This window comes from Gobio gobio, assembly GCF_949357685.1.
Source record: "Gobio gobio genome assembly, chromosome: 2".
Taxonomy (NCBI): Eukaryota; Metazoa; Chordata; class Actinopteri; order Cypriniformes; family Gobionidae; genus Gobio; species Gobio gobio.
Window position 1 is genome coordinate 68573423 of NC_137098.1, and position 26627 is coordinate 68600049.

The 26627-nt window shown below is 35.7% G+C and overlaps 1 protein-coding gene and 1 long non-coding RNA gene across 2 annotated transcripts in view; one reads left to right on the forward strand and one right to left on the reverse strand.

Moving 5' to 3' along the window:
* The window catches only part of LOC307120648, a 224442-nt gene that overhangs the window by 19061 nt on the left and 178754 nt on the right, over window positions 1-26627 (reverse strand). The window lies entirely within an intron of this gene.
* Window positions 12614-16523, forward strand: LOC307120181 (GTPase IMAP family member 7-like). The gene is made up of 2 exons (XM_079807067.1): window positions 12614-12846; window positions 13605-16523. The coding sequence occupies exons 1-2, from the start codon at window positions 12840-12842 to the stop codon at window positions 14783-14785; spliced, it is 1188 nt and encodes a 395-aa protein (XP_079663193.1). The 5' UTR covers window positions 12614-12839; the 3' UTR covers window positions 14786-16523.

Here is a 26627-nt window from a genome sequence, read left to right on the forward strand (position 1 = left end):
ATCATGGTAAATCATACTAGAATCATGGAACATCATACTAAAATCATGGTAAATCATGGTAAACTATGGTAAACTTTGGTAAATAATACTAGAATCATGGTAAATAATACTAGAATCATGGTAAATCATGGTAAACTGTGGTAAATCATACTAGAATCATGGTAAACTATGGTAAATCACACTAGAATCATGGTAAATCGTGGTAAACTATGCTAAATCATACTAGAATCATGGTAAATCATACTAAAATCATGGTAAATCATACTAGAATCATGGTAAATCATGGTAAACTATGGTAAATCATTCTAGAATCATGGTAAATCATGGTAAACTATGGTAAATCATACCTGATTCATGGTAAATCATAATAAAATATGGTAAATCATACTAGAATCACTGTAAATCATACTAGAATCATGGTAAATCATTGTAGTCTAGGATAAATCATATTAGAATCATGGCAAATCATGGTAAACTATGGTAAATCATACTAGAATCATGGTAAATCATTGTAGACTATGGTAAATCATATTAGAATCATGATAAATCATGGTAAACTATGCTAAATCATACTAGAATCAGGGTAAATCATACTAGAATCATGGTAAATCATACTAGAAACACGGTAAATCATACTAGAATCATGGTAAATCATGGTAAACTATGGTAAATCATACTAGAATCATGGTAAATCATACTAGAATCACAGTAAATCATACTAGAATCATGGTAAATCATGGTAAACTATGGTAAATCATACTAGAATCATCATAAATCATGGTAAACTATGGTAAATCATACTAGAATCATGGTAAATCATATTAGAATCATGGTAAATAATGGTAAACTATGGTAAATCATACTAGAATATCGGTGAATCATGGTAAACTATGGTTTATCATACTAGAATCATGGTTAATCATACTAGAATCATGGTAAATCATGGTAAACTATGGTAAATCATACTATAATCACGGTAAATCATGGTAAACTATGGTTAATCATGCTAGAATCATGGTATCATGGTCTACTAATCAAGGAACCGGCTTTACTGACGAGATGCGCCTAACAATGTCATGCGATATATCGCCCAGCCCTAGTAAATCATACTAGAATTATGGTTAATCATACTAGAATCATGGTAAATAATGGTATACTATGGTAAATCATACTAGAATCACGGTAAATAATGGTAAACTATGGTAAATCATACTAGAATCATGGTTAATCATGGTAAGCTATGGTAAATCATACTAGAATTATGGTAAATCATACTAGAATCATGGTAAATCATGGTAAACTGTGGTAAATCATACTAGAATCATGGTAAATCATGGTAAACTATGGTAAATCACATTAGAATCATTGTAAATCGTATTAGAATCATGGTTAATCATGGTAAGCTATGGTAAATCATACTAGAATTATGGTAAATCATACTAGACTCATGGTAAATCATGGTAAACCATGGCAAATTACATTAGAATCATGGTAAATCATACTAGAATCATGGTAAATCATGGTAAACTATGGTAAATCATACTAGAATCATGGTAAATCATGGTAAACTATGGTAAATCACATTAGAATCATGGTAAATCGTACTAGAATCATGGTTAATCATGGTAAGCTATGGTAAATCATACTAGAATCATGGTAAATCATACTAGAATCATGGTAATTCATGGTAAACTATGGTAAATCATACTAGAATCATGGTAAATCATACTAGAATCATGGAACTAGGGATGCACCGAATCCAGGGTTCGGGTTCGGATTCGGCCGAATATTGGGCTTTTTGACTGGGTTCGGTTTCTGCCGAACCTCAGAATTTTTTTCCACCGAACCCGAACACTAGGCTTGCACTATGCGCGCCCCGCTGGTCGAACGTAATGACGCCGCTGTTGAAAGTGAAAATGGAACTCATGAACAGAAAACGTGGCAGTATACTTTAAGTCAAAAGAAGGGGATTCAAGTTGAGCTACGCGTTCAATTTGCAATCCCGATTTGTCTCGTGATGACAAGGACCCTAAACAACAGCCGCTGTTATAACATTTGCATATGAAACATCCGAGAGAATACGAGTTGTGCATGAAGGAATCTACAGACAGCAGCCAAAATGTATTTTATTTTACCTTGCAAACAGCCTATAGATCTATAGATCAGATAAAATATAAATAAAATTAATAAAATAGGCCTACACTAAATATTTTTCACTTAAATAATTACCAAATTAAGATGACAAAACGAAAATACACTGAATCCGTAAGCTTGAAGAACCGGAATTAGGTAAATAGGTAGATAATATAGGCTACTATATATCTTTACATATACTATTCTCTTAAAACCATCATTTCGTTATTTTTACTAACCCAAATAATGATTCATCCGCTAGGTTGCACGGGAGGGGGAAAAATAGGTTCCTTCCACTTAAGAGTTGAGCTCTTTTTATTAATATATCTCTTAACATAAATACTATTTTCTACTTTAAAAAAATAACTTCGTTATTTTACTAACCCAGTGTTTTGTATGTGAATGCTGTTTCACGTGAATAATACCACAGGAGTGAAACACAACGCTTTGTTTAGCCTAGAAAGGAAATAATGGTCAGAGAGCTCTTTTTAATTCTGTTTTGCGATCTGTATCTGGTCACTCGATTTTCCGTGAATTTGAACAATAGGCCTAGTCCATTTTATCCCAATGGACATGGACATCTCGTTTCTTTTCCCAAATCTTCACTTGCGTCGCACCCATGTTCGCAGGGGATTATAAACGTTTCTTCCTTTCGTTTGCTTATAATTAAGTCTATTATAACTTCACATCCTTTACTGTGGGAAAGTATAAAAAACACTGTAAGACGAATAGCCTTTTACTTCAAATTTTATTTAACACAGTTTGTTCTTGTTATTAAACTTGGTAAGGCGCGTCAAGTTTGGTTTATTTGAATAGCGCATTTCACACACACACACGCCGGTGATTTTAGTTTCGTTTTCTCTGGCAGTGAATAATCAAACATTGTCTAAATGTCTTGACCCTGTGGAAAATAAAATCCACTCTTCAGACCTTTTACAACAAGTGTTGCTTTGCAACATCAGTAGAACATATGATGACAAAGATATTCAAGAAGGTGTCTATTCAGTGTCCCATTCCTCTCAAAGCGCAGAGCGGTATATGACACATCTTTGCGGGGAAATAGTATGAATCAAATATTTTTCTAACTAATATTTAATTTTCATATATTCTTGAGGTTACCATTATTTACTGATAATCGTTTAGATGTTTTATAGGCTGTAGTGTGTTGTTTCACTGACGGAAGTGCTAAAATAAACACGCATGCTTATGGATGTTTCAGCCTCAAATGATTTCAAAATGTAGGCTATATATCTGGCATAGACTACAGTATTTAAAATAGCATATATGCATTAGTTACATTCTCAATTTAATTTACAGAGCAATCCCTGCTAAGTTTTTAGTTTAACTAATACGCTGTCAGACTCGCAACGGGGGCGTGGCATCATCACGATGGTGGCGCTCCATCTTGATGTCGGCACAACCCTAGCGCGCGCCTCCTGCGCTCTCCGTTGGGTTGTTCTTTGAAACAACAGAGGACGACTCGGGGTAATTTTTCTATAAACCATCATGAAATAGCGTCGAGAAGAACATACACGACAATGTTTACTTTAGTAAACTTGACCAAAACAGTTAATGGCATCCCTACACTGCTGTGGACGTTGTTAACTTCATTAATGTGTTTACTTTGATAATGGACTGCGGATGGGAGTAGGATTCGGTATTCGGATTCGGATTCGGCCGAATCTTGACCAGTGGATTCGGTATTCGGCCGAACCCCAAAAATCTGGATTCGGTGCATCCCTACATGGAACATCATACTAAAATCATGGTAAATCATGGTAAACTATGGTAAACTTTGGTAAATAATACTAGAATCATGGTAAATCATACTAGAATCATGGCACATCATACTAAAATCATGGTAAATCATGGTAAACTATGGTAAACTTTGGTAAATAATACTAGGATCATGGTAAATAATACTAGAATCATGGTAAATCATGGTAAACTGTGGTAAATCTTACTAGAATTATGGTAAATCATGGTAAACTGCGGTAAATCATACTAGAATCATGGTAAATCTTGGTAAACTATGGTAAATCATACAAGAATCATGGTACATCATACTAAAATCATGGTAAATCACGGTAAACTATGGTAAATCATACTAGAATCATGGTAAATCATACTAGAATCATGGTAAATCATATTAGAATCATGGTAAATCATGCTAAAATATGGCAAATCATACTAGGATCATGGTACATCATACTAAAATCATGGTCAATTATGGTAAACTATGGTAAATCATACTAGAATCATGGTAAACTATGGTAAATCATATTTAAATCATGGTAAACTATGGTAAATCATACTAGAATCATGGTAAATCATACTAGAATCATGGAACATCATACTAAAATCATGGTAAACTATGGTTAACTTTGGTAAATAATACTAGAATCATGGTAAATAATACTAGAATCATGTTAAATCATGGTAAACTGCGGTAAATCATACTAGAATCATGGTAAATCATGGTAAACTATGGTAAATCATACTAGAATCATGGTAAATCGTGGTAAACTATGCTAAATCATACTAGAATCATGGTAAATCATATTAGAATCATGGTAAATCATGCTAAACTATGGCAAATCATACTATAATCATGGTATATCATACTAAAATCATGGTAAATCATGGTAAACTATGGTAAATCATATTAGAATCATGGTAAATCATGGTAAACTATGGTAAATCATACTAAAATCATAATAAATCATGGTAAACTATGGTAAATCATACTAGAATCATGGTAAAACATACTAGAATCATGGTAAATCATGGTAAACTGCGGTAAATCATACTAGAATCATGGTAAATCATGGTAAACTACGGTAAATCATACTAGAATCATGGTAAATCGTCGTAAACTATGCTAAATCATACTAGAATCATGGTAAATCATATTAGAATCATGGTAAATCATGCTAAACTATGGCCAATCATACTAGAATCATGGTATATCATACTAAAATCATGGTAAATCATGGTAAACTATGGTAAATCATACTAGAATCATGGTAAATCATGGTAAACTATGGTAAATCATACTAGAATCATGGTAAATCATCCTAGAATCATGGTAAATAATGGTAAACTATGGTAAATCATACTAGAATCATGGTAAACTATAGTAAATAATACTAGAATCATGGAAAATCGTACTAAAATCATGGTTATTCATACTAGAATCATGGTAAATCATACTTGAATCATGGTAAATCAAGGAAAACTATGGTAAATCACATTAGAATAATGGTAAATCATACTAGAATCATGGTAAATCATGGTAAACTATGGAAAATCATACTAGAATCATGTTAAATCATACTAGAATCATGGTAAATTAAGGTAAACTATGGTAAATCATACTAGAATCATGGTAAATCATGCAAGAATCATGGTACATCATACTAAAATCATGGTAAATCACGGTAAACTATGGTAAATCATACTAGAATCATGGTAAATCATACTAGAATCATGGTAAATCATATTAGAATCATGGTAAATCATGCTAGAATCATGGTTATTCATACTAGAATCATGGTAAATCATACTAGAATAATGGTAAATCAAGAAAAACTATGGTAAATCACATTAGAATAATGGTAAATCATACTAGAATCATGGTAAATCATGGTAAACTATGGAAAATCATACTAGAATCATGGTAAATCATACTAGAATCATGGTAAATTAAGGTAAACTATGGTAAATCATACTAGAGTCATGGTAAATCATACAATAACCATGGTACATCTTACTAATATCATGGTAAATCACGGTAAACTATGGTAAATCATACTAGAATCATGGTAAATCATAATAGAATCATGGTAAATCATGCTAAACTATGGTAAATCATGCTAGAATCATGGTAAATCATACTAGAATCATGGTACATCATACTAAAATCATGGTATATCATGGTAAACTATGATAAATCATACTAGAATCATGGTAAATTATGGTAAACTATGGTAAATCATATTTAAATCATGGTAAATCATGGTAAACTATGGTAAATCATACTAGAATCATGGTAAATCATACTAGAATCATGGAACATCATACTAAAATCATGGTAAATCATGGTAAACTATGGTAAACTTTGGTAAATAATACTAGAATCATGGTAAATAATAATAGAATCATGGTAAATCATGGTAAACTGCGGTAAATCATACTAGAATCATGGTAAATCATGGTAAACTATGGTAAATCATACTAGAATCATGGTAAATCGTGGTAAACTATGCTAAATCACACTAGAATCATGGTAAATCATACTAAAATCATGGTAAATCATACTAGAATCATGGTAAATCAAGGTAAACTATGGTAAATCATTCTAGAATCATGGTAAATCATGGTAAACTATGGTAAATCATACTGGATTCATGGTAAATCATAATAAATTATGGTAAATCATACTAGAATCACTGTAAATCATACTAGAATCATGGTAAATCATTGTAGTCTATGGTAAATCATATTAGAATCATGGTAAATCATGGTAAACTATGGTAAATCATAATAGAATCATGGTAAATCATGGAAGACTATGGTAAATCATATTAGAATCATGATAAATCATGGTAAACTATGCTAAATCATACTAGAATCATGGTAAATCATACTAGAATCATGGTAAACTGGTAAATCATACTAGAATCATGGTAAATCATGGTAAACTATGTTAAATCATACTAGAATTATGGTAAATCATGGTAAACTATGGTAAATCATACTAGAATCATGTTAAATCATGGTAAATAATGGTAAATCATACTAGAATCACTGTAAATCATACTAGAATCATGTTAAATCATGGTAGACTATGGTAAATCATATTAGAATCATGGTAAATCATGGTAAACTGGTAAATCATACTAGAATCATGGTAAATCATGGTAAACTATGGTAAATCATACTAGAATCATGGTAAAACATACTAGAATCATGGTAAATCATGGTAAACTATGGTAAATAATACTAGAATCATGGTAAATCATGGTAAACTATATTAAATCATACTAGAATCATGGTAAATCATGGTTAACTATGTTAAATCATATTATAATCATGGTAAATCATGGTAAACTATGGTAAATCACACTAGAATCATGGTAAATCATACTAGAATCATGGTAAATCATGGTAACCTGTGGTAAATCATAATAGAATCATTGTAAATCATACTAGAATCATTTTAAATCATGGTAAACTATGGTAAATCATTTTGGAATCATGGTAAATCATGGTAAACTATGGTAAATCATACTAGAATCATGGGAAATCATGGTAAACTATAGTAAATCATACTAGAATCATGGTAAATCATGGTAAACTATGGTAAATCATACTAGAATCTTAGTAAATCATACTAGAATCATGGTAAATCATGGTAAATTATCGAATATCATACTAGAATCACGGTAAATCATGGTAAACTTTGTTAAATTATACTAGAATCATGGTAAATCATACTAGAATCATGGTAAATCATGGTAAAGTATTGTAAATCATATTAGAATCATGGTAAATCATAGTAAACTATGGTAAATCATACTAGAATCATGGTAAATCGTGGTAAACTATGCTAAATCATACTAGAATCATGGTAAATCATACTAAAATCATGGTAAATCATGGTAAACTATGGTAAATCATACTAGAATCTTAGTAAATCATACTAGAATCATGGTAAATCATGGTAAATTATCGAATATCATACTAGAATCACGGTAAATCATGGTAAACTTTGTTAAATTATACTAGAATCATGGTAAATCATACTAGAATCATGGTAAATCATGGTAAAGTATTGTAAATCATATTAGAATCATGGTAAATCATGGTAAACTATGGTAAATCATACTAGAATCATGGTAAATCGTGGTAAACTATGGTAAACCATTCTAGAATCATGGTAAATCATGGTAAACTATGGTAAATCATACTGGATTCATGGTAAATCATAATAAATGATGGTAAATCATACTAGAATCACTGTAAATCATACTAGAATCATGGTAAATCATTGTAGTCTATGGTAAATCATATTAGAATCATGATAAATCATGGTAAACTATGCTAAATCATGCCAGAATCATGGTAAATCATACTAGAGTCATGGTAAATCATGGTAAACTGGTAAATCATACTAGAATCATGGTAAATCATGGTAAACTATGATAAATCATACTAGAATTATGGTAAATCATGGTAAACTATGGTAAATCATACTAGAATTATGGTAAATCATGGTAAACTATGGTAAATCATACTAGAATCATGGTAAATCATGGTAAATTATGGTAAATCATACTAGAATCACTGTAAATCATACTAGAATCATGGTAAATCATGGTAGACTATGGTAAATCATATTAGAATCATGATAAATCATGGTAAACTATGCTAAATCATGCCAGAATCATGGTAAATCATACTAGAATCATGGTAAATCATGGTAAACTGGTAAATCATACTAGAATCATGGTAAATCATGGTAAACTATGGTAAATCATACTAGAATTATGGTAAATCATGGTAAACTATGGTAAATCATACTAGAATCATGGTAAATCATGGTAAATTATGGTAAATCATACTAGAATCACTGTAAATCATACTAGAATCATGGTAAATCATGGTAGACTATGGTAAATCATATTAGAATCATGGTAAATCATGGTAAACTATGGTAAATCATACTAGAATCATGGTAAATCATACTAGAATCATGGTAAATCATGGTAAACTGGTAAATCATACTAGAATCATGGTAAATCATACTAGAATCATGGTAAATCATGGTAAACTATGGTAAATAGTACTAGAATCATGGTAAATCATGGTAAACTATATTAAATCATTCTAGAACCATGGTAAATCATGGTTAACTATGGTAAATCATATTATAATCATGGTAAATCATGGTAAACTATGGTAAATCACACTAGAATCATGGTAAATCATACTAGAATCATGGTAAATCATGGTAACCTGTGGTAAATCATACTATAATCATGGTAAATCATGGTAAACTATGGTAAATCATTTTGGAATCATGTTAAATCATGGTAAATTATGGTAAATCATACTAGAATCATGGGAAATCATGGTAAAAAATAGTAAATCATACTAGAATCATGGTAAATCATGGTAAATTATCGAATATCATACTAGAATCACGGTAAATCATGGTAAACTTTGTTAAACTATACTAGAATCATGGTAAATCATACTAGAATCACATTAAATCATACTAGAATCATGGTAAATCATGGTAAACTATGGTAAGTCATACTAGAATCATGGTAAATCATGGTAAACTATGGTAAATCATACTAGAATCATGGTAAATCATACTAGAATCATGGTAAATCATTGTTAAATATGGTAAATCATATTATAATCATGGTAAATCATACTAGAATCATGGTAAATCATGGTAAACTATGGTAAATCATATTAGAATCATGGTAAATCATGGTAAACTATGGTAAATCATACTAGAATCATGGTAAATCATTCTAGACTCATGGTAAATCATGGTAAACTATGGTAAATCATACTACAATCATGGTAAATCATACTAGAATCATGGTAAATCATGGTAAACTATGGTAAATCATTTTGGAATCATGTTAAATCATGGTAAACTATGGTAAATCATACTAGAATCATGGGAAATCATGGTAAAAAATAGTAAATCATACTAGAATCATGGTAAATCATGGTAAATTATCGAATATCATACTAGAATCACGGTAAATCATGGTAAACTTTGTTAAACTATACTAGAATCATGGTAAATCATACTAGAATCACATTAAATCATACTAGAATCATGGTAAATCATGGTAAACTATGGTAAGTCATACTAGAATCATGGTAAATCATGGTAAACTATGGTAAATCATACTAGAATCATGGTAAATCATACTAGAATCATGGTAAATCATTGTTAAATATTGTAAATCATATTATAATCATGGTAAATCATACTAGAATCATGGTAAATCATGGTAAACTATGGTAAATCATATTAGAATCATGGTAAATCATGGTAAACTATGGTAAATCATACTAGAATCATGGTAAATCATTCTAGACTCATGGTAAATCATGGTAAACTATGGTAAATCATACTACAATCATGGTAAATCATACTAGAATCATGGTAAATCATGGTAAACTATGGGTAATCATACTAGAATCATGGTACACTATGGTAAATCATATTAGAATCATGGTAAATCATGGTAATCTATGGTAAATCATACTAGAATCATGGTAAATCATGGTAAACTATCAACCATTTGACGACACACACATCCCTAGCCCTGACCCACAGTCACTCCTCAGAGACTAAATACATCATACAGTATCCATACAGATCTGATCTCTTCACCCAAGACCAGCCGGGTGGATGCTCGCAATAGCGCCTGATTCGGGACTGCACACAACTCAGTCCCCCTATTCGCCAACGTGATTTCAGTTTCTATCCCATAAACAAATCAACCACGTTGCATTCGTCACAGAGTCAGACTCCCCCTATGGTTTATCCCTATCAATTCAATTTTCAATTTAACCAAATTCTATAAAATAAAAAATAAAACATTTCCCCCTGAATAAAAAAAAAAAAAAGTTTGTCTCTTACCAGAAGTTCCCCGTTGCCATCGGATTCGTTTTCTCTGATTCCAGTGTCTGGACCCTCCGGACACCCCAGAGCAGTCAGCCCTTCTCCCTCAATCCTTCGGGGTAAGGCTGTGACTCTAAGTCCAGGATGATCAGTCGCTGTCTGCTCTCTGGGTCTAGAAGGTACATCCAAGGAGTCTCACTTCTGACATCAATTGTTATGGCAAAAATTCATTCAGTGACATCACTAATAAGAGACAAATCATAATCCAATTGTCTTTATAAAGATTTATTTTTTCTTGCAAGAAAGAACTATGGTCAGTGCAGCCATTCGAGGCTGCCTTGAGTGTGAACTGGAGACACAAAGAAGCCACAATCTTCTTATGCCCCCAATGTCTAAGCACCCCTTCTCAGTAGTTTTCCATATCCACACAGGGTAAAAGCAAGAAACACAATACACAAATGGTCCCTCTTTGTCTTAGAACTAATTTAAATTATCCGACACCTTTAGATATCCTTTTGACTGCTACCCCCCTGGGTTTTCACAGACACTGTGTCTGTTGAGCTTAGAAAAGTGTATTGCATGGCCGAAACAGATATTGATATATATATTTTTCCTCAACACTAACATTAAGAGACAAGCAAGATATATTTAGCCAGTCCAAAACTTTTGTCATTGCAAATGTCAGTTTGCTTGCAGCCAGTTCTTTAGTTCTTGCATGGGTAAAAAGCAGTGTCATCTGCATACATTAAAATGTGATTAATAGATCATTAATAGAAGGATTCTTTCGAAAACCAAATTACATTGGGTGTAAATGCACTTTACTCTCATTTAAATAAGAAACTAGGTGGTCTGACTTGTCCGCTGGATTAATTCTATCTGTCTTTGTCTGCGCTTAATCAAGGGATCGTTGGAATCTGAGCCTGTTCTTGTGGACTGTGTAAACTAACTGCCAACTTGGATTTGGATTTTCCCTGTTCCTGACTATGTGAGCTGTCTTACCGGAGGGACATGTTCATCCGTTGTTTCCTGACCTTTTCCTCTGTGATTCAGCCGCCCTGCCTGTATGGACGTTGATTGTTTGCTGCATGGACATTGATTTAACTGGTCTTACTCAATAAATTGAGTCACTTTTCTGCACTTGAGTCCTTTTCCTTGAGATCCCTGACACTACTGTTTTTAGTTCTTATTTTTAAAAACAAAGATAAATTAAAATAACAAAAATAAATGTCCACCCCTAGTTCAGTTGTCTTTGTTTACCTGGATGTTCTTGATGTTAAGTTTTAGGTTGATGTAACTATATATCACCAAGTCAAAGAGTTTTTAATATTTAAATATTATGGTATAATATGGTATTTAAATACTGGCATTACATTTTTTGTTTGTTTACATCGATGTTAAAATTATATTGTTAGATTTGTGACATTCATTTTTGCTAAAACACTGCTGGTCACTTTCAGAAGTTGTAGCGATGCTTTCTTTTCCCAGAAAGAATGTGAAACACACAAATGGTATCATTTTCAGTTTTTAAATATATATTTAATATAATTTAAATATATAATATAAATAATAAATAATTTTACACACTTAAAGCAATATCGTATCGCATATCGAATATCGCATTATTTAACAATGATATCGCATTTTTCTTCAATATCACACAGCCCTAGTATTTTGTATTCTTTTACTGCTAATAACTGAACCAACTTTATGTTTACAGGAAGAGTTTCATGGCTCTGATTTTGAAGGAGTTGGCTGTGAGAATGAGGGTGTGACATGCAGGAAAACTCACAGATCTGGTAATTCCTGTAGCTCATCTGTAGTGTCAAATGACTCATTCAAGAGGGGTTTGAGCTGCCAAACTCTTCAATGTGTTCACTGATACACAGCAAATGGCACAAACTGTTCGCTGTGTTTATAGTATATTTTGTTAATCAATCAGATAGAGCACCGGGAACCATGACTGGATAACATTTTAGATGAAAATATCATTAATACAACATCATTTTATACATTAAAGCACCTCAGTTGAAGACGGGACAAGAACATGGGAGGTAAGAAATGACACCTTTTATCGACACCTTTAAAATATGCTTTTAATCGAATTCTGAAACGATTCTATTCATTCTGAAACATGATTGTGAAGTGTTTTTGAAGTTTGACTTTGAACAATTGCAAGTGTTTCTGTATTTCACGAGAAAAGCTACTAGAGTTTATAACCTTTAGAAATTTAGTTCACACTCCCTCTCTTAAAGGGACAGTTCACCCAAAATGAATGCTCTGTTATCTATATTTTAAAACTGTTTTACTTTTTATTTGTAGTATTATCTTTTAGAACATAAAATACAATATTTTGACAAATGTTCCAAAATGTTTTTCCCTGCAATGAAAATCAATGGGGTTCAATGTTGTTTGTTATTCTTTAAAGACATAATATATAAGTCTGTGGATTTTATTAAAATAATATTTATTTTATTCTGAGTCTCATAATGATAATAATAATCTCATTGTCTCACAATGAAACTGAACTTTTTATGAGATATGAAATGTCATCATTTGGATTTCATGACACAATTATGACCTTTTAAGTCATTTATTTATGACTTAGCATGTCAATCTCTTTCACTGTAATTCTGACTTTTTAACTTTAATATGGCATACATTTAATATTTTACTGCATAATTATGACTCTTTGTTATACTAATGACATAGTAAGGCATATTTGTCTATAAATACACTATGCAGTTTTATGAACAATAAATCATATATATCTGTAGACCCCTTTACTAACAACAGCATATTTCTCAAACAGCTTCTGAATCTCAACCTGAGAAAAGGATCGTGCTTCTTGGGAAAACCGGAGATGGCAAGAGCAGCACCGGGAACACGATTCTCAAACAGCAAGTCTTCAAGAGTAAAGCTTCACCGGAGTCTGTGACGGCTGAATGTGTCAGTGGAGATCGGAAGATCAATGGCAGAAAGATCACCATTATTGACACGCCTGGACTCTTTGACACCGGATTGGATGAGGAGACCATCAAATCTGAGATCATTAGATCCGTGATCGAGAGCTCTCCGGGTCCAGACATGTTCACCATCGTCCTGAAGGTCGGGAGATACACGGGACAAGAAATGGAGATTGTGGATAAAATCGTGGAGTGTTGTGGAGAAGATACCTTTAATCATTCAGTGGTTTTATTCACTCACGGTGAACAGCTAGAAGGTCAAACCATCGAGGAATTTGTGAAGTTAAGTCCAAAGCTACAGGAGCTTGTTGATAAATGTGGAGGCCGCTGTCACGTCATCGACAATAAATACTGGAAAAAGAGGCAAATGGGATACAGGAGCAACAGGGTTCATGTGAAAAATCTGCTGGAGACCATCGAGCAGAAGCTGAAGGACAGTAAGAACGGCTGCTACACCAATGAGCTGCTTCAGATAGTGGAGGAAGAGATTCAAGAGGAGATGAAGAACATAGACAACGTCAATTTGTTGCCAGAAGAGAAGCGAGAAATAGCGAAAAAGATTGTGCACAAAAGACTTCTCATTCGGCTTGCGGGAGTGGCCACAGGTACGCTGACCGGTGCTTTTCTGGGCATCGGTGTGGCAGTGGCATCCGTTGTGACTTTACTGAAAGACACTACCATTCCCGGAGTGGTGAAAGCAGGAGCTGTAGCAGGAGCCGCCGGAGCCACGGGAATCGCAGCAGGAGCAGCAGCGGTGAAGGCAGGGATTGTTGCCGCAGGAGCTGGTGTTGGATTGGCTGGTCCAGGTCTCGCTGCAGCTGCAGGTGTTGCTGTTGGAGCTGCTGCTCTTGCTGGAGCGATCGGAGGAGGAATTACTGGATACAAAGCAACAGATGAGGGCGATTCAGTGCGTGACGCAATAAAGAACACAGCCAAACTCAACTATGAGAATGCCAAAGGTGCAGTGAAAAAGGCAAAGAAACATCAACACAAACTGTTAAAAAAGGAAGACAATAGTACTGATTAGGGAACAGAGCAGGTTTTAGTGATTTATGGCATAGATTATATTATCATTTTTGTATGTGCTTTATCCTTTTGTGTCTAAATAATGCATGGGGATTTGTTTTTAATTCTCTCTATATTATATGCAGACTACATGCAGTCATTTAATTTATAACTGGGCGACCCTTTTTCTCCTGCTGGTGTAATGGAGGCCAGCTACTAGGTGCTGTGCGAGTAACCCTCACTCCTCTGATCTCAAGAGACGCGCTAGTGACTGGCGCTTGGAGTGGGTAGTTCGAACAGGAGGGGTTACACTGCTGCAATTCAGGGCTGTGTTCGAAATCGCCCCCTATACCCTTAAATAGGGCACTATTTGAGGGAACAGACATTTGCATTGGTGTCCGAAACCATAGTGGACGTTTTTGAGTGCACTCATTCAATCCAATAATGCACTGCAATAACGAGTGTACAGCCGATGTAGTACGAGCAATGGAGAAGAGGCTTGTTCAATGCACCAGCGCTGTGCAGACCGATCGGCTCATAAGTAACGTGAGAGCGTTTCGAGAGCAAACGACTCCTTATGCTTGTGAATCGCTCTCACTCTCAACCATAGACTGTGCTCTCAACTCACTGTAAGAGTCGCACGCTGAATGAATTACCGCTGTCCGATTCGCCCCCTGTACCCTCATTCCCCATTACTCCACTAGTCCACTTAATGGAGTGCATGAAAACGAGTGAGCGAATTCTGACAATGAAGGCACCGGAGCGGATGCCGTTTTGTTTGAGCTTTGCTTGTTTGTTAAAGTAAAATAAAATAAAAAATGCTTACAGTGTGGTGGTTGCTTTGTGTCACGTGCAGTGCGTATACCTGCACGAGTATTCCAGCAGAGAACAGCTGCTGCATCACCACGTCGTGCTTTTACGAAATGTTATCTTCCATTGTTCTTCAAATTATAGAACTGAGAGAACAACTAAATGAAGAACTTTTCATACAACAATTCGTCCTATTCTCTTACGCTATTCTCTTACTCTATTCTCTATTCTCTTGTAAGTCAACAAGCTTAAAGTGGCACTGAACTTACTGGAAAATAATGTTCAAGGAATAATAATAAAGTAACTCATGAGCGTTTATCTTAAAAATAATAACTTTATTTATCACAGAAATTTGTTACTGGAGTAATTAGATGCCATTTACATTACGTACAAATATATCTCCTTGTTTACTAAACGTCTGGATCGGAAAGGCATTTATTTTCAATAAAAATGAAGAAAATATTAGAAAAGTGGAAATAAAGCGTCTAACGTGTTTAATAATAAGTGTATATCGGTTAGGGGTAGGTAAACAGACATGTGCTGAATTAGAGATGGTAAAAGTGAGTGGGTCCAATATCATTGGTCTTCTCCCACCCACATACAATGGTTCCGACGCCCATGCCTATAGGATTCCGCTGTGGATGCCATCTCCTGGCGAGACGCGGGAATCAATTGACGAGTGGCGCAACTCTCACAGTGCATTATGGGTATTCTCTAGCCGTCAAGTGTACATCGTTTGTAAACTCGTTATAACGGTGCATTGTGAGATTGAATGAGTGCACTCAATAACGTCCACTATGGTTTCGGACACCACTACAATGTAGGGCTGCTCGATTATGGAAAAAATCATAATCACGATTATTTTGGTCAATATTGATATCACGATTATGTAACACGATTATTTCACATGACTTTGGGAATGTGTTGTATTTATTAAAAATACACCTTTCAACAATTCAATTGAAATTGTAACATTTGTTGTACTTTTTGAACTATTAAAATAAATAATATAACATATATTCAAATCAAAGTATAAAAGTATTCACGTAAAAATGATAACCACAAATAAATAAGATCAACAATATGGTTCGGCTAGATATGCTTTTCAGGTACGTCTAACATTAGTTTTCAGGTACAGAAATGTATCAAATGTAAAATAACATTGCATATTTGAGTGCATAAATTAAAGATTAAACCTATTAAACTTACAAAAGCTATTCAATCAAGAGCGGTGAGTGATGTCCTTGTCTTTTGTTGTTTGACATTAAACAGCAGTAAAGGCGACTGCCTCTTTAAGACCTATTGATCGGATATGCGTCGTCTTTATCGACTGTATAAAGTTTACTTAAGGCATATAGACTATGTCTGCTAGGATACTCATCAAGATGGACATGTTGACATACGTTTTGTGTGAGTTTGTCCGTTCAAGAGCAAGACTTGAAAGAGAACTCCATATTTGCGCGCTGTGAGACGTGTGCGCGCTCTCGGATGAGACACATTTTCTCACAGCGCGCGCGGCTTCTCATTCGCGTCTTCTGGCACTAAACCCGGGTGATGACGGAGAACATGACTGGACATATTCGAAAATATGGCAGCACTCGCATGCACTGAATAAAGTTTACAAAGAGAGAATTATTTGAAAAATATGAGGGAAAAAAAGGACGTTTACACGGCACCCCTGCTCTCGTCAGTTTTTGTTTCTTTATTAGATTGTCATAGGTCACTCTGTTTAATTTTCAAGTGGTTAAACAAATTTGTGGTGTTCCCTTGCGTTGCAGTCACTACATGTAGCAAATCTTGCACGTAGCATGTTTCTGCTCATCGTCTGATTCCTCGAAGCCAAACTGTTCCCAGACAACGGAGTTGGTTTTGCCTTTTTTGCTCACCAAACGCTGCTGTAACTGCCCTCCTCCTGCCATCTTTACTCGCGCCGAGTTTTTAAATTCCAGCGGATGATATGCACACGAGTTACGAGACTCACAAACTGAGAGAGATTTGTGGCTTTGGGAGGGGCGGATGAGCGCGTGCGCGTTTCATTCAGAACGCAAGACAAAATAAGAGTGTTCTTGCAAAACTGAACATGGCAAAATAATCGTTTTTTCTCGATTGTACTATTTTGGTGATCGTTGGGAGGCAAAATCGAAATCGAAATCGAATTTCGATTAATTGCACAGCCCTACTACAATGGCTGTTCCCTCAAATAGTGCCCTGGGTATAGGGGGAGATTTCTGCCAGGAGATGGCGCCCGCAGCTGAATCAATCATCCATCCATCTGCACTGGTCCAGCGCAATATCATACAGGTATAAATTCCTTTTTAATTGATTATTAAATAGTTTGATTACATTTATTCATGGGAGTTTCCACGGCAGAGTTCAAGATAAGTCTTTTAATTATTACTGGAGCTGCCGGTTTGCTACGTTTCAAATAAACAGCAAGCAGAAACTGCAAAAGCGGCAGCCCTTCCGGCTCACTCAGTGTCTGAATTCACTCACTCGTTTTCATTCACTCCCTCAAGTGGACTATATCAGTGAACCAATGTAGGGAATAGTGTATAGGGGGCGATTTCTAACACAGCCAAGGTTTGTATGAAAATCAGCCCATGATTTACTCACCCTTAAGTAATCCTAGGTGTATATGACATTCTTCTTTCAGATTAATAGAATCAAAGTTATATTTAAACTCCTGACTAATCTACACTTTATAATGGCAGTGACTGTTGCTCTGTTTTTGAAGTCCATGAAAAAATGCATTTGTCCATCAAATAACTGCTCCACACTGCTCCGGGGTGTTAATAAAGGCCTTCTGAAGCGAATCGATGCGTTTGTGTAAGAAAAATATCCATATTTAAAACAGTATAAAGCAAAGTTCCAGCTGATCGCCTTCTGTGGAAAAGTGTTGAAAGTGCCTTCTCGCAATTCAAGAAACATATGTGACGTCTGATGAGCGTACCTGGTAGCATAAGCCTTTGATCGGCAGAGGCACTTTCAACATTTTTTCCATAAATTGAATACGGAAGGTGATCGGCCGAGACTTTACTTTATAAAGTTTTAAATATGGAATTTTCTCTTACACAAATGCATCGATTCGCTTCAGAAGGCCTTTATTAACCCCAGGAGCCATGTGGAGCAGTTATTTGACGGACAGATGCATTTTTTTATAGACTTCAAAAACAGAGCAACAACTACTGCCATTATAAGGCGTGGATTAGCGAGGACTTTTTAATATAACTCCGATTTTATTCGTCCGAAAAAAGAAAGTCATATACACCTAGGATGACTTGAGGGAGAGTAAATCATGGGCTAATTTTCATCTTTGGGTGAACTATCCCTTTCATCTCAGGGTTCAAACTACCTTTTGAGAGTGAAATTTTTAAAATAAAGATTTGGGCAGAAATACAGTAATGTTCAGCACCATATACAAAAATTGTGGGAGAAATATCATCTTAATGCATTTACCCTACCCAGAAGAGAAATAGGAAGTGTTCTCCCGAAATTGATTGTGGATTTAAGTTTAAACAAAAGGGGTTGAAAATTAGCCTTATCTAAATTGGAAAACTTTTTTGTCACCTCTTTAGCGATTGAGCCTTTAGCCAAGGCCATTCTGGTATATTTTATTATAGCCAATACCAGAATGGCCTTGGTTAAAGGTTCAATCGCTAATGCAAAAAGAAGTGGTGATAGTGAGCAGCCCTGTCTTATACCTCTATGCAAATTAAAATGAGAGGATATTGTTTGATTTGTGAGAACTCTTGCACACGACCATTTAATCCATGAAATAAAATTTTCTCCAAAATTAAAGTTCTTCAATACCACAAATAGGTAAGGTCACACAATTTGATCGAATGCCTTCTCCAGATCCCATGACAGCATGGCTAAATCTTGCGCCAGGCCTCTGGTATAGTACATGACGTTGAAAAGACGTCTATAGCTGTGTTCACACTTAACATTCTTTTTGACAAGAAAAGTTGACAAGAGCGCTCTTTTAGTAAAACAGAAGCTGGAAGCGATTGGCTCTAAATAGCAGCCGAGGGTGTCTTTGTTGCTATAACAACTGCTGAACAAGAGTGCTGTGTGGTGTAGAAAAAAACTTCTGCTACAGCTCCAGTAAAATGTTGAGAAAGTTGGCTCTTGCGTTGACTCTTGAAGTTAACGGGGAGGAGAATATCGGTTCACAACAACGTTTGTGGCTGCACGACATTATACAGGGAAGAAAACAGTATGGTGCTCACAATAATTTAGTCCAGGAGCTCCGGTATGATATTGTGCAGTTTGCAGCATATTTTAGACTTACATTTACATTTACATTTATGCATTTAGCAGACGCTTTTGTCCAAAGCGACTTACAACTTGGGGGTACAATAAGCGATTGGTCGTGAAGAGTCGAGTGAGCGCAACAAGTGCCTGAAATACTTGGTCCGTGTAAATTTCTCAGTGTTGCACAGGCTAGAGTAGGGCGGGAAAGAGGAGGAAAAGAGGAAAGGAAATTTTTTTTTTTTTTTTTTTTTTTTTTTTTTTTAGGAGGTTAAGTGCTCACGGAAGAGATGAGTTTTTAGTTGACTTTTGAATGTTGTCAATGAATCCGCATTTCGGATGGTGGTGGGCAGATCGTTCCACCAGCTGGGAACGTTGAATGAAAATGTTCTGGAAAGGGATTTTTTGCCTCTCTGTGAAGGTACCACAAGCCTTCGCTCCTTGGTTGAACGAAGGTTTCTGGTGGGGGTGTGGCGACGTAGAATCGAGTCAAAGTATGCAGGAGCTGAGTGCGTGGTGGCTCTGTAGGCAAGCGTCAGCGACTTAAACTTGATGCGAGCAGTGAGTGGTAGCCAGTGCAGAGAGATGAAGAGAGGTGTGACGTGGGTCCTTTTGGGCTCGTTGAAGACCAGACGTGCCGCTGCATTCTGGATCATTCGTAGTGTTTGGATCGCACAAGAGGGGAGTCCAGCCAGAAGTGCATTGCAGTAGTCAAGTCTAGAAATAACCAGGGCCTGGACAAGAAGCTGTGTTGCGTGTTCTGTTAGGAACGGTCTGATCTTCCTGATGTTGTAGAGCGCAAACCTGCAAGAGCGAGCAAACCTGCAAGAGCGAGTAGACTTGAAGACCTGCTACAAATCATTGCACAATTAATTGGAAATACGCAGACAAAATTCAGGGAGACCATCAGCCCGGAGGAACGCCTCTGCAAATGTTTAAGTTGTTGATCTACCGGCACCTTCTCCATTTTTCTTGTTGTTATGGAAATTAGTCAGGTCTTGCTACTTGCTACATTGGTCAGCTGTCAAAAAGGCGCTTGACGTAGGGCGTTTTTATCAGAAAAGTTGACTTTTTTTCAACTTGAAAAGACACTGTGAGCTGTAGAAAAGACAGCTCTGTGGGGAATTTTTGCTTTGAACTTTTAGCGTTGTAACTTTCCAGATGTTGTTTATGCTCAAACAGCAACATTAAACACTAACTAAAGTTAAAAAAGTCAAATCATAATCAATCACACTTTAAGGTTCTGTTGCTGCTTTTTAAAGTGTTGAATGGTATTGGACCAAAATATATCGCTGACCTTTTGATATCTTATCAAAACACAAGGCATATGAGATCTTCTAGCCAGATGATTCTTCATGTTCCCAAAACTATATTAAAAACAAAGCATGATGGTCCCTTTTCTGTGGTTGCTCCTCGCTTATGGAACCCTCTTCCAGTGCATATTAAAACTAAATTAAAAAGTAGTAAAAGAAGTAAATTTTCCGATAGCCTTGTTGTTGCGCTATTAAATGAAACCCAATGGGTTTAGTGCCTAATAATGTCTAATGAGAAGAAAGTTAGCACCTCCCTGAAGCAGCAGCACCAATCAGCTCATGAAATACACCCTTACGGAAGGAAAATATATTTACCAATATATTACTTAAAATATATTATAATATATTGTTAATATATTGATGGTACATATATACAATATATGTAATATATTGCAGTATATTGCAAAATATACAAATGATTGCCGCTTTCAATATATTGCAATATATTGGAAAATATAAATATTAAATCCCATATATGGGAATATATCGCCTAATGTATTACATGATATTTTCCAATATACTGCAATATATTTTTGTTTCGTAAGGGCATGCAAAACAAAGAGAACGAAACACATGTAGAGCTTCTCAAAACAAGTATAATGAAAGTGAAAGTCAGGGCCAGAAAACCTGTTCCACCCCTCATTCAACCTCTGCAAATTCTGTCTGGATACATGCGGTGAGTGGCACAATTTACAAAAAAAATTATTTCCGCCAGGTGTCTAAATGTTTGCATAAAAGACAAGGTCTTAACCATGCTCAGTCTGTAGCGCATATATCATTTTTAATTGAGATGAGCAAATAGTAAATCAGATGGGAATTAGAGCTTTTTTTACCCCCTGACACAAGCTTTTCCAAAGGACGTTAACTAACTTTACTTCCACCATAAGTACCATGATTAATGTACACCTGTCCGGCATTTCCTGATCCTGTTTATTGTCTAATGTTCTTGAAATTCATTAATTCATGGCATTCATAGATCTGTTTGTATTGGTTGCCTGGTTACCCTGTTCCTGCGTCACATCTGCTACTTGGAAACACTCTGTTATGGCACACGAATCTCCACACATTAGAAAACACTTCACACACATTTATACACCAGTGTAGCAATGTTTAGTACAATCCAAGATCACACCTATTCCTCAAAATACACACCATTTCAATATCTTTCCTTTAAAAAAAAAAAAAAAAAAGCAACAGTTAAACAAAAACAGCTCAGTAAGAATATCCCCCCCCCCCCACTAATATTGCACAAAATTATAATAATTTGCAAACTCAAAATGATGTTTGGCATATTGTCATTACCCATTGTATTATTGCAGTGGAGACATTATATAAGAGCACACAGTTGTTCCTCTAATGATTGGTTCAGAATTATGAATAACCTCCATGTTATTTTCTATTGCAGAGACTAACATCAATTAAGGTAATGGGAGGTAAGTATGCTTTAAAAAAATATGCTACAAAAACATAATGCATGTTTTATAAAAGCTTAATATTATAAAACAGATGTCTTCTTCAAATAGCGAGTGTGTCTTCACCAGACAGAAACATTGTTCTTCTTGGGAAAACTGGAGATGGCAAAAGCAGCACTGGAAACACAATCCTCAGAAAAAACTGTTTCACACCCGACGCTTCCCCGAATTCCATAACACATACGTCTGTGAGAGGAGAGAGGAAGATTTATGGACAAAAGATCACCGTTATTGACACACCTGGAGTCTTGGACACGGGTCGTGATGATGAGTCCATCAGATCCGAGATCACGAGAGCCATTATTAACTGCGCTGCAGGTGTTGATGCCTTTGTCATTGTTCTGAAAGTTGAAAGGTTCACAAAACAAGCAGTGGAGGTTGTGGATGAAATTGGTCGATATTGTGGAGAGGATATCTTTGAGCATGCAGTGGTTTTATTCACTCATGGTGAAGAACTAGAGAGACAAACCATCAAAGAATTTGTTCAGAAAAATCCAAAACTGCAGGAGTTTGTTGATAAATGTGGAGGCCGCGGTCATGTCATCGACAATAAATACTGGAGAAAATGTCTCCATTGCCCCTGTAGTTGTGGGTACAAAAGCAACAGGGTCCAGGTGAAACATCTGCTGGAGACCATAAATAGGATGGCGAATAATAACGGTCGCTACACCAATGAGCTGCTTCAAAGTGTGGAGAGGATGATTCAAGAGGAGATGAGGAATACTAATGAAGGCAATGTGTCTCCAAACCAGCAGCGAGAACGAGCGGAAAGAATTGTTCAGGATAAACTCCTGATGAAAGTTGCTGGAGCTTCAGCAGGGGCTCTAACTGGTACTTTAATGGGAGCTGCTCTTTGTGTTGCATTAGTTGCAAAATTAACGGCAGGGGTTGAAGGAGGAACTGCAGCAGGTGCAGGGGTTGGTACATATGCTGCTGGGGTTGCCGGGGTTGGTACATCTGCTGCTGGGGTTGCCGGGGTTGGTACATCTGCTGCTGGGGATGCCGGGGTTGGTACATATGCTGCTGGGGTTACTCTTTTAGTTGCATCTCTTAGATTCATTGCAGGAGCAGCTAAAGGATGGGATGCAGCAAGAGATGCTGATTCAATGTCTGATGCAATATAGATGGGAGCAGCAGCCACCTATGAGTATGGAAAAGTTGTACTTGAGAAGGCACAAGAACAAATTTACTTTATATGTAACCCCCGTATTTAAAAAAAAATATATAGGGGAGAGCGGGGCACAAGCTAACTCTTTTTGACTTTCTCAGTTTGTGTAAATCCAGAGTATTACATTTTTCCCCACATTAATTTCACACAAATGTGACAACATGCCCAATAGGTGGGGTACATTATAACATGAGCATATGACACATTAAAATGTTACCTGATATAATAAAAAATATATACAAGACAAACTAAAATATTGTGTCAATAAAATACAATTATTAACTTTTTCATATAAAATAATGGCATTTTTTAATAGTTAAACTAATTTTGTAAACAATTTGTAAACCAGTCCTCCCAGAAAAATGCGGCTTTTTGTGTGATTAATCAAAAATACTTGATTATGCGGCATGTTTTCTTAAAAAATGCGATGAAAAATGCGGGACATTTATGCAATTTTATGCGATGAAATTGCGGGAACTTGCAAAAACTGCGGTTTGATGAAAAAGAGAAAAAAAGCACTACAGGGAATATTTAAGTTCCCATCTTGTTTTATTGAAGACCTTAATAATGGCTCAAATTTACAAAACATTGAGTCAAACAAGTTCTGTAGCTTTACAAAAGGAATATGCTACAACTTGAAAAATGAATAAATAACTTCCTGTTTTACAGAGGCAGCTTTACAAAACAGACATTTGAGTGCTTCCAATGCACAAAGTGCAATCTCTTACAGGGTTAGTTCATCCAAAAATTTAAGTTCTGTCATTAATGACGTCCCCTCATGTCGTTGGACACCCGTAAGACCTCCATTCATCTTCAGACACAAATGAAGATATTTTATTGTAAATCCGATGGCTCAGAAAGGCCTCCATTGGCACAATGTACACTCTCAAGACCCATAAAAGCACTAAAGACGTTGTTACAAAATCCATCTCACTACAGTGGTTCTACAATAACTTTATGAAGCGACGATAATAGTTATTGTGCGCCAAAAAAACTAAATAATGACTTATATAGTGATGACCGATTTCAAAACAGCATCATGATGCTATGAATCAGCGAGTTGATTCATGATTCGGATCACGTGTCAAACTGCTGAAATACGTGACTTTGGCGATCCAAAATGCTGATGCTGTTTTGAAATCGGTCAACACACCGGGAAACTGCTTTGCGCGGCCCTTTGCTGATATTTTTGTTGGCAAATGGGAATTTGCGTGCTTCATCATGGTTTCACCGGTATCTATGGTTTCTCCACGGGGTTTGCAGCTTTTCGGTGACGTTCGCGTCGGGTAATTACGTCACTTCAAAACGTTCCCATGGCAATAGGCGGAAATGACGGCTCTTGTGTGAAGTAAACAAACATTTTTCAACTTTAATATATATATGCTAATATATATATATGACTTTTTTTGCAATGAAAATGCGGGGATTATGAAATCATGCTAGCCCCGCATATTTTGCACGCGTTTTTCTGGTAAACTATAAAACCGCAATTGTGTGAAAATGGTGCCGGCATGCACCTACGTATTACGTGTTTAGTGTATAGGCATGAGTGCAGAGGTGTCAAGTAACGAAGTACAAATACTTCGTTACCTTACTTAAGTAGAAATTTTGAGTATCTATACTTTACTGGAGTAATTCTTTTTCAGCCTACTTTTTACTTCTACTCCTTACATTTTCAAGCAATTATCTGTACTTTCTACTCCTTACATTTTAAAAATAGCCTCGTTACTCCTATTCCATTTCGGCATTTTTTAATTCCGGCTTGTCATTTAAAAAAAAAACTATCTAGATTTGATTGTGGTTGGATGAGAAGGATAAACACAAACCATTCCGACACCCTATTGGGTTGTACGCGATCAATCACGCCTGCACCTGCACAAATCACACACCATGTTGCCAGATAGGGCGGGTTCTCGCCGACGAGCACGCTCTTTCAGCCAATCAGCGATCAGCAGGCAGACGTGCTCATTCATGACTTTAGCCGGGTTTTAGCGCGATAACTCGTAGCTGTATATTCCAGTGATCGCTATACCAGTGGAATAAATATACAGTAAGTTGTATCTACAGTAAAGAGTGGGAGAGTGACTCAACTCTCAAACGTGACTTACACCTGTGACTCGAAGACTCTTTATAAATATAACCGTGACTCCTTTCCATCATCATATACACACTTAGGATATCTGCAACTAGCAACCCCTACAGCTGCTGAAAGAGGTTTAAATCAACGATTACTCCGTTTTGACTGTGCTAAGTGCATGTGCCATGTACTTCACGAAAGACATACTGTAGTTTTGTCAAAGCAAAGTGCAACGCAAAGGTAAGCGCATTGTTGTTATTTATTTGTTGACGGATTATTGTACAGTATCAATGAATTACGCATTTTGGCAGTGGTGTGTGCATTAACGTGTGAAATGCCTGTTTATTACATTGCTTTTTCCAATCTCTATATTGGGCACTTTTTGCACGTAAATTGGCTTCTTACTGTTGACATTGAAAATTATGTATGTGTTTTTCTGAGGGATAGCCGTTTTGACAGTTTCTACCTGGACATATAGTCATATTTGATCCGTTTTATTGGGATGTTTTTTTATTTTGTTTATCATCAATGTTATGTTTTAAGAAGATAAAATGGTAACTTACTTATCAACATTGATTGGTATGGCAATAAAATAATATCACATTATTTTGGCAGTTAAAGGTTTTTTTCTTGGAGTGACTAGTTGCCTATAAGTATTGTAAGAGGTGCAAAATTGTTATCAATAACCAGGCATGTTATCAATAACCATTTTTTTGAATATAAATGTACATTTGGTGAGGATTTTGGGCTGGAAATTGTCTACCCAATCTGGC